This window comes from Hylobates moloch, unplaced genomic scaffold (assembly GCF_009828535.3).
Source record: "Hylobates moloch isolate HMO894 unplaced genomic scaffold, HMol_V3 SCAFFOLD_16, whole genome shotgun sequence".
Lineage (NCBI taxonomy): Eukaryota > Metazoa > Chordata > Mammalia > Primates > Hylobatidae > Hylobates > Hylobates moloch.
Genome location: NW_026652291.1, coordinates 68,390,554 through 68,400,547, shown reverse-complemented (window position 1 = coordinate 68,400,547; position 9,994 = coordinate 68,390,554). Strand labels below are relative to the sequence as shown.

Below are 9,994 nucleotides of genomic sequence, written 5' to 3'. Positions count from 1 at the left end.
AAATCTACTGCAGCACCCTCAGTCCTCTCTTGCTGAAGCGCCCACCCATTGCACTCTGCCACAGTGTTCTTTCCATCTAATGCAACTTTCATTTTCAAACCTATACTTTTGCTGGTAAATTCTTTTTACCACCCTCAAGCCAATCACTCTCCGTGGCAAGGCTCTGACACCCCACCTGGCATTAGCTATCATATATTTAATACATACCATGTGCCAGGTACTGTGCTAAACCCTTACCTATAGGGGTTTGGGCCACAATCCCAAATGTTGAAATCCCAAAAGATCAAAATTCTAAATAATTCTAAATTCAATAATTCTAAAAAAATTTTTTTAAGTTCTTTAAAGGCATTTACATTTTTAAAAGATTTATTTGAGAAACATATTGGCCAGGTGAAGTGGCTCATGCCTGTAATCCCAGCACTTCGGGAGGCCAAGGCAGGAGGATCACTTGAGCCCAGGAGTTCAGTATCAGCCTGGGCAAGATAGTGAAACCTCGTCTCTACAAAAAATAGAAAAAACCCACTGCAGTGGCATACGCCTGTAGTCCCAGTGACTTGGGGAGGCTGAAGTGGGAGGATCACTTAAGCCTGGGAGGTCAAGACTGCAGTCAGTGGTGATCACTCCACCACACTTCAGCCTGGATGACAGAGAGAGACATTTTGTCTCTTAAAAACAGCATCAACAACAAAACAAACAAACAAAAACAACAGAACACTTTATAGGCCACTTTACACAATAAAATAGGCAATAATAACATACATATTTTTGCAAGCATAAACACTCAAGTATACTAAGGACAGTCACACAGGCACAACATTTATAAACAGACAAATCATATCCATAAATAACTTATACAACTGCAGTCATCTGAAATACTTATAGAATGGGAGTTAGATGAATTTAACTCCTTGGTCTCTTCCAACTCTAGAAATTATATGCATCTATGAGTTACTAGCCTTTCACACATTTGATTCAGCAGTACCATCTGCTTCTGCATTTCTGCTTCAAACGGTGGTTATATCAAAACAACATAAAACTGTTTCCATTTCCATAAGTTCTTTCTTGAAATCACCTGACTTCATTTGAAATACGAAAAGTGAACTGAAAGAAGCCACATTACTAAGGCCACAGAAGAGAATTACTTCCTCAAATACACTCTGTATATTTCCTAACATCGTTAATATCATTGGTTTAATCACCTATGGAAGGAAAATACTCACTATTAAGAGTATTTCCGAGGAGAGTTATACAATAATCAAATTTTAGGCTATTTAAAGGTGGTACTAGCCCTAGTACATATTTGAGGAGAAAAGTTAAGCACTAGTCCCTAATATATTTGTTATTTATGAATTTTAGAAATTATAGAATTGAGAAACAGAGAGTGAGGGGAGAAGAGGAAAAACCTGGTCCAAATTCCTTTTTTTAATTGAGAAGATAGCATAAGAAGGAGCCTTTAGCTTTTCTTGGTGAAAACCTTTTGTAATTCATTTAACCTCTCTGAGTCTCAGTTTGCTAATCTTCAGAATTTGTGGGTTTGGACCAAATAATATCTCAGATTGCTTCCAAATCTGTGAATTAACCCCAAGGGTATGAAAGCCTGTCAAAATTCCTTTTAAAACACAGTAGCAGGTTTGAAAACTTATACTTAACCTGCAAAGATCAGTTCTTAGGTTGAAGGTCACAGCCACAAATGAATTGAGAACTGAAATTTAAGCCTATTTTTAATAAGGCTACAATCTAGCAGTGAAAGTTTTAAAATTCTATGTCTAACAAAGACTGGGTAATGGTTTTGATTCCTAAACTCTTGACCACCGACACTGCACGGTGATTTTGATGTATTTTCTCCACTGGTAATGAAGAGATGAAGAGGAAATCAGGCAGGAAAAAAATCAGGACACTGAGGTCAGCACAGAAGGGGATCCAAAAAACATTTCAGAGATGGATTAGAGAGAGAAACATAGGAAATGTAGAACTCAGTCAGTAATGGTTCATAAACGCATTACCTGTGTTGGAAGATTCCTTATAATGAGATCATCTTCTAGGACGTAGTAACCAATTCTGTTTTTTTCCAATCGTTCTACAACCATCATACAAATGCAGATTGTTCTGCCTGTCAGTCTTCATCATCCCAAACTGAATAATATAAATCTCTGGCCTGTCCTCATAAATCCCATTTTAATGTGAGACTCAGTACTTAAGTTTTTCCTTCTAACTATTTTCTCTCCAGCAAGATTAGATAGCTCATTTCCAGAGTTTATTTTGGTCCCTGCCTGATATTTACCACCTCCTTATATACCCAACACCATCCATCCATATGCTAATAAACACCCTAGAGTTGAGGCAGAGTGGGTGCCTGGCGGGATGATCCAATATGAGAAGGGAATTAACACCTGAAACAAGCTTATTAACCTTTTAAATGAAATGACTTAGCTTATGCAATTCATTCTCTCTCTCTCTCTCTCTCTCACTCTCTCTCGAGAGAGAGTGAGAGAGAGAGAGAGAGAGAGAGAGGCAGGATCTGTCTCTGTTGCCCAGGCTGGAGTGTGGTGGCTATTCACCACCATGACCATAGCACACTGCAGCCTCAAACTCCCGGGCTCAAGTGATCCTCCTGCCTCAGCCTCTCCTCCTGAGTAGCTAGTGCTACAGGTGTGCACCACCAGGCCCGGCTGTTTTTTCTTTTTATTTTGGTCTCTAACTCCTGGCTTCAAGTTAGCCTCCTGCCTTGGCCTCCTAAAGCACTGGGACTACAGGTGTGAGCCACTGCACTTGGTCACTTACAGATTTTTTTAAATGCCCCTCAAAATGGAGAAATGGTTTGAAGAAGTATTCATTTCTCTAATTATACCTCTAAAGCAGTAAATTCCACAGAAAAGAAGGAACCAAAAAGAGGAAAAGACCTGAGTATTTAAATAATAGCAAGTTCAAGCTTGGGGAGTAGCATCAGCAAGAAGAAAGACATATGAAATGAAGGCAAAGTGTCACTGATTTTGTTCACTCTGTTCCTAGTGAGAAGATTGATGGTGTAGAGTCACTTTGGCCTGCTCAAGACCAATCTGGCATGAAGACACAGCTCCGAGGTAAGATTCTCTGGACTAGCAGGATTATCCTAGAGCTATCATCTGAATTGACCCTCTAGGCTTATTGCACATCAGCTTCCTGAGGCTCCTGTGGCCTTCCCCTGCGCCAGCAGCTCAGTGTTCCCAAGTGGAGGTGGGGTCTTCCTGAAAGCCGCCTGTGGCCGGGCGCGGTGGCTCATGCCTATAATCCCAGCACTTTGGGAGTCCAAGATGGGCAGATCACAAGGTCAGGAGTTCGAGACCAGCCTGGCCAATATGGTGAAACCCCGTTTCTACTAAAAATACAAAAATTAGCCAGGCATGGTGGCAGGTGCCTATAGGCCCAGCTACTGAGGAGGCTGAGGCAGGAGAATCGCTTGAACCCAGGAGGTGGAGGTTGCAGTGAGCCAGGATCACGCCACTGCACTCCAGCCTGGGAGACAGAGTGAGACTCCGTCTGAAAAAAACAAACAAACAAACAAAAAAAAACAAAAAAAAACACACACACACAAAACTGAGGGGCTTAGCAGGAGAAAAAGGCTCAACGAGTTAAGTCTAAACTTGCAGAGCTGGTAAGTATAGAGGTAGGATACAAACCCAGCTCTGTGGGATGCCAGAGTCCGAGATCTGCCCCATTTATTTATTCTCAAGTACTTTCAAATCATTTTAAAGGTGTTTAAGGGTGAAGAAATCTCCTGGTTATGTGCAATAAATCAGAATTCCTAGGAAACTTTATATGATATTCAGAATCACTACCAACATTGATCAGAAAAGTTTTACTATGATTTTGCCCGTGTTCTACAATACTTTCAGATGTCCTTCTAGAGCTCAGATGTGCAATTTAAAAAAAAATCTTTCCTAAAATTCAGGTATCTAGTTTCTCATATGCACACACATAAAGAGACCACACACACACAACACAAACACACAAACACTACACATACACACATTCCACAGAAAAACATACAAAGACCACAGACACATACATACACAGAGATCACACAGATACACTAAGATACACATACACTGATCACAGACACACCTCTACACACACTCCATGGATAAAAACACCACAGAGACGTTGATTCCCCCAAACCACCACCAACACAAGACAGCTGAGGGTTAATGGGGAAAAGGGACACTATACCATATTAAAGCATAGCAAATAGATTATAATTATTAGGCATTCCTATTTTTAAATCCCCTGTGTCATTTCTGCTGCTCAGAATACTTCATTGACCCTTTCTCCTCTTCAGGGCTCCTAACATCCTGCTGAGTTTTTTTCTGTGCTGCCTGTCTTAAAATCATCCTCGTCTTCCACCCTCTTCTTGAGGTCCCAGGGCCTTCACAAAGCCTCTCTCTCAGGTTCTCATTCTTTCATTTGCCATTGCCTGCCCATTTCATACGTTTCAGACTCCACTTTTTATTCCCAAAGAAGACTACTAAGGTATTTTCACGAAGAATCATTTTTCTACTTTGGAGAAAAATTTTGCAACTCCCTTAGAAGGCAGAATTAACTTAGGAAGTTGTGATTTTTAAATAGCAATTATGGCTGGGCACAGCAGCTCATGCCTCTAATCCTAGCACTTTGGGAGGCTGAAGTGGGAGGATCACTTTAGGCCAGGAGTTCAACACCAGCCTGGGCATCATAGCAAGACCCTTTTCTCTACAAAGAATTTTAAAATTAGCCAAATGTGGTGCTGCACACCTGTGATCGCAGCTATCTGGAGTCTGAGGCGGGAGGATTGATGAAGCCCAGGAGTTCCACGCTGCAGTGAGCTAGGATCATGCCACTGCACTCCAGCCTGAGTGACAGAGAGAGACCCTGTCTCTAAAAAATAAATAAAAATAAAACAAATAGCAATTATCTTACTTCTCTGTATATATTCTTAGAATGTCTTTGTTTAGTGAGGAAAAAAGCACCATTAGTAATTTCCATTGCTTTATCCAATTTATCTAAAACCAATTTGCTGATATGACTCTGTTATAATAGCTATTTTCCAAAATATTCTCAGGTTTATATTTTTGATACCATGGGATCCATTATCCAAGAAATTGGATATTTTAGATAATCAAACACTCTGATTCATGGAGCATTATTAAAAACACTACACACGAATTACTGAGTTTCAAAGAAGTAATATAAAGCAGTAGTAGTTTCCCACCTGGTACAATGGAGGCATGGTGGGAAATACTGATGGATAAGACGTGTAACCCTACAAAGCCTCACTTTCCCCTCTGTTTAAAAGATTTGCGGAAGAAGTAGACTAACCTCTGGCTGAAGGATGACTTACCTGTTCAGTACTCTACAATTCCTCTGATAATATATTTTCAAGGATGTTTTTCTTTATTTTTGTTAATATTAAAAAATCTGTGTGGCATGACAACTACTTTAAGGGGAAGATAAGATTTCTGTCTACTAAGTGATGCTGTGATACCTTAGGCACTAAAGCAGAGCTAGTAATGCTTTTTGAGTTTCACGTTGGTTTATTTTCACATATTGGGGTAATGTGCGTTGTAAGATGTATGTAACATGATGTTAACTTTGTGGTCTGAAGTGTTTAGCTGTCAAGCCGGATTCTAAGTAGACCAAATCTTGTTATCGAAGTGTTCCTGAGCTATACCTTGATGTTTAGAAAAGTATTTGTTACATCTTGTAGGATCTACTTTTTGAACTTTTCATCTCCTGTAGTTGACAATTCTGCATGTACTAGTTCTCTAGAAATAGGTTAAACTGAAGCAAATTGATGGAAGGATCTCTCCACAGGGCTTGTTTTCCAAAGAAAAGTATTGTTTGGAGGAGCAAAGTTACAAGCTTACCTAAGCATATAAAGCTGTTCAAAAATAACTCAGACCCAGTCTTGTGGATGGAAATGTAGTGCTCGAGTCACATTCTGCTTAAAGTTGTAACAAATACAGATGAGTTAAAAGAAAAAAAATAAAAAAAAATAAAAAATAAAAATAAAAAAATAAAAAAATAAAAGATTTGCTTCACAGGCTTTGCAAGGAAAAATACAATTTTTTTTTTTTTTTGAGACGGAGTCTCGCTCTGTCACCAGGCTGGAATGCAGTGGCACCATCTCAGGTCAGCTCACTGCAATCTCTGCCTCCCGGGTTCAAGTGATTGTCCTGCCTCAGCCTCCCGAGTAGCTGGGACTACAAGCACGCGCCACCACACCCAGCTAATTTTTGTATTTTTAGTAGAGACGGGGTTTCACCATGTTGGCCAGGATGGTCTCCATCTCCTGACCTTGTGACCCACCCGCCTCGGCCTCCCAAAGTGCTGGAATTACAGGCATGAGCCACCACGCCCGGCCAGAAATGATTTTTATAGAAAGTTCCTGGCATACCACAAATATTGGATAAATATGAGTTTGGTGACTTTTCTCCTTTTTGTTCCCTCCTCAAGAATGAACTATTAATATTACTACATTTGGCCAGGCGCGGTGGCTCACGCCTGTAATCCCAGCACTTTAGAGGCCAAGGTGGATGGATTACGTGAAGTCAGGAGTTTGAGACCAGCCTGGCGAACACAGTGAAACCCTGTCTCTACCAAAAGTACAAAAATTCGCCGGGCTTGGTGGCGAGTGTCTGTAATCCCAGCTACTCAGGAGGCTGAGGCAGGAGAATAGCTTGAACCCAGGAGGCAGAGGTTGCAGTAAGCCAAGATCATGCTACTGCACTCCAGCCTGCGTGACAAAGCAAGACTCTGACTCGAAAAAAAAAATTACTATATCTTACAATACACTTCCCTCTTTTGTTGACGATTCTGAAGGTACTTCACAATCTTGTGGTGGCTTAGGCTCCCATATGAATATTAGTTATTACTGTTATGTGCTGAGTATTAGACTACTAGATAATAGTATTTACTATATATAATTAGCTCATGAGAGAAATCTAATTATAAAACCCATAACTACTAATTTGCAACATTGCTATTATTTTTGTTATTCAAGTTCATTTCATTAGCTACTTTTACCCTCACAAGTCAAATAAGACTCATTCTACATTGCCTTATTCTAGAAGTGTTGCCCATCAAAAAGTGTCAGACTTCTGGTTAACGTCCAAGTAGAAGATTTTTGGCCACGCGCAGTGCCTCACACCTGTCATCCCAACACTTTGCGAGGTCAAGCGGGAGAATTGCTTGAGTCCAAAAGTTCAAGACCAGGCTGGGCAACACAGTGAGACCCCATCTCTACAAAACGAACAAACAAACAAATTATCTGGCCTGGTAGTGTGCACTTGTAGTCCCAACTCCTTGGGAGGCTGAGGCAGGAGGAGTCCTTGAGCCCAGGAGGTTGAGGCTGAGTGAGCTGTAATCACTCCACTGCACTCCAGCCTGGGTGACAGAGTGAGATCCTATCTCAGAAAAAAAAATAGATTTTTAACTACCCAATTATTGAACAATTGTCAAAATGTCCCAACATTTACTTCTTTTTCACATTTATTTCATTTCATCCATATATTTCTATTTTTGATGCTCAGATTCATCTGATCTTAATTCCTCATTAAAACATAAAAGTATAGACCTTAGAAAAATATTTAATTTGCAGAAATATTTTGCTTACTGCTGTTAAAATATTATCATTTGGACTAGAAGTATCACTATGTAAAAAAATTACTCTTTAAATTTTTACATTTAACCTTTTCTTTTGCTTTTTCTTGTTGTTATTTTCACTGTTTCTCACTCCACAGGTCATTATGGATCTGATCAACTCTACTGATTACCTCATCAATGCCTCTACTTTAGTAAGAAACAGCACTCAGTTTCTAGCTCCTGCATCAAAAATGATTATTGCCCTTTCTTTGTACATTTCATCTATAATTGGTACCATCACCAATGGCCTCTATCTATGGGTGCTAAGATTCAAGATGAAACAGACTGTCAATACTCTCTTATTTTTTCATCTCATTCTCTCATATTTTATTTCAACAATGATTCTACCATTTATGGCCACCTCCCAACTTCAAGACAATCACTGGAACTTTGGAACTGCCTTGTGCAAGGTCTTCAATAGCACTTTGTCTCTGGGGATGTTCACCTCTGTTTTCTTCCTTTCGGCCATCGGTCTTGATCGTTACCTTCTCACTCTTCACCCAGTGTGGTCCCAGCAGCACCGAACCCCACGCTGGGCTTTCAGCATTGTCCTGGGAGTCTGGATCTCAGCCGCTGCCCTCAGCATCCCCTATTTGATTTTCAGAGAGACACATCATGACCGTAAAGGAAAGGTGACTTGCCAAAATAACTATGCTGTGTCTACTAACTGGGAAAGCAAGGAGATGCAAGCATTAAGGCAGTGGATTCATGTGGCCTGTTTCATCAGCCGCTTCTTGCTGGGCTTTCTTCTACCTTTCTTCATCATCATCTTTTGTTATGAAAGAGTAGCCAGCAAGGTGAAAGAGAGGGGCCTGTTTAAATCCAGCAAGCCCTTCAAAGTTATGATGACTGCCATTATCTCTTTCTTTGTGTGTTGGATGCCCTACCATATACACCAGGGCTTACTTCTCACTAAGAACCAGTCACTACTTTTAGAGTTGACTTTGATACTTACAGTGCTAACCACTTCTTTCAATACTATCTTTTCTCCCACACTCTACTTATTTGTTGGGGAGAACTTCAAAAAGGTCTTCAAGAAGTCCATTCTTGCTCTGTTTGAGTCAACATTTAGTGAGGATTCTTCTGCAGAAAGGACACAAAACCTAAACTCAGAAGCCTAAATTTAAATTCTAGATTCTTAAGCAAACATGTACTTGGTCAATTATACCAATAGAGATATACCTTCTGCTTTTGTATGCTATAGTCCCTATATTAGAGAGAGATAACTAGGCTGTACTATAGTTAGATCTCTGAGCAATAAAAGGGCTGCAAGAAAACAAGCAATTTGCAAGATCAAGCTGCAAATGTGATTCTTTTCTTTCCTCCAAGTTTGATTTTCTGTCCCAGAACTTCTAAAGACATTTGGACAGAGTCCCCATTTTTAGTAACATCTAAATTATTTAATTGGTATGAATAAAACTTAACATGGAAGTGACAAGACTCACCTTTTTTTTTTTTTTTTGAACGGGGTTTTCTATCACCGGTGAGTTAGAGGCTGACAAGGCACTCACTCCTTTCATTTTTTTTTTTTTTTTTTTTTTGAGACGGGTCTTTCTGTCCCCAGGTGGATGCCGTGGTGCAATCTCAGTCATTAAAACGCCTCCGGTTCACACCTACTCTCTGCCTCACCTTTTGGTACTGGGCTACAGGGCCCACCACCATACCTGGCTAATTTTTTGTATTTTATAGGTTAGCCAGGATGGTCTCGATCTTCTGACCTCGTGATCCACCCGCCTTGGCCTCCCAAAGTGCTGGGATTACAGGCGTGAGCCACCGTGCCCAGCCGCAAGGCACTCATCTTGTTACACCCATGTTAAAGTATAAAGACATTTCTACTTCAGTGTTTTAATTATTAAGGCATCTTAAGTGTCTTTTTCTAATATTTATACAGTAAGCTATCTCCAAAATTTGGGGCTAAAATAATGTTCAAGAATCTGCCTGTTGTAGTACACTTAATTTTATAAATGCAATAACAACATTAATTTTGTGTTCTCTGATTTTCAGGTTATGCTTCAAGCTTTGTGTACTAAGTGACAGCACCTAAGTTATGTAGAAACACATAATATCACTCACCTATTGTCTTTGTATTTAGTTAATTCTATCAATCAATCAGTACATGTCAATCAATAGGTAGTCCTGTCAATTCTAAATCAACTGAACTATCTAGTTAGTTCAACTGATACAACATGGAGATATTTAGGTCACATCCCACACTCAGTCCCTGAATATACCAGCATGCTTTGTACAAAGCATTCCAAACTGCAAGCATATAGCCTATGCAGAAATCCCCAAAATGTATGATATTAATTACAATGAGATACAGAAAGAAGAAAATTAA

General features: G+C 39.9%; 1 protein-coding gene across 1 annotated transcript; it reads left to right on the top strand.

Moving 5' to 3' along the window:
* Positions 1–2,936: 2,936 nt before the first annotated feature.
* Positions 2,937–8,853, top strand: GPR33 (G protein-coupled receptor 33). The gene is made up of 2 exons (XM_032179648.1): positions 2,937–3,080; positions 7,755–8,853. The coding sequence occupies exon 2, from the start codon at positions 7,761–7,763 to the stop codon at positions 8,775–8,777; it is 1,017 nt and encodes a 338-aa protein (XP_032035539.1). The 5' UTR covers positions 2,937–3,080; positions 7,755–7,760; the 3' UTR covers positions 8,778–8,853.
* The last annotated feature ends 1,141 nt before the right edge of the window (positions 8,854–9,994 follow it).

What these genes read in the sequence shown, in the direction of transcription:
- GPR33 (XM_032179648.1), top strand. Translation starts at nt 7,761, where the DNA reads ATGGATCTGATCAACTCTACTGATTACCTCATCAATGCCTCTACTTTA.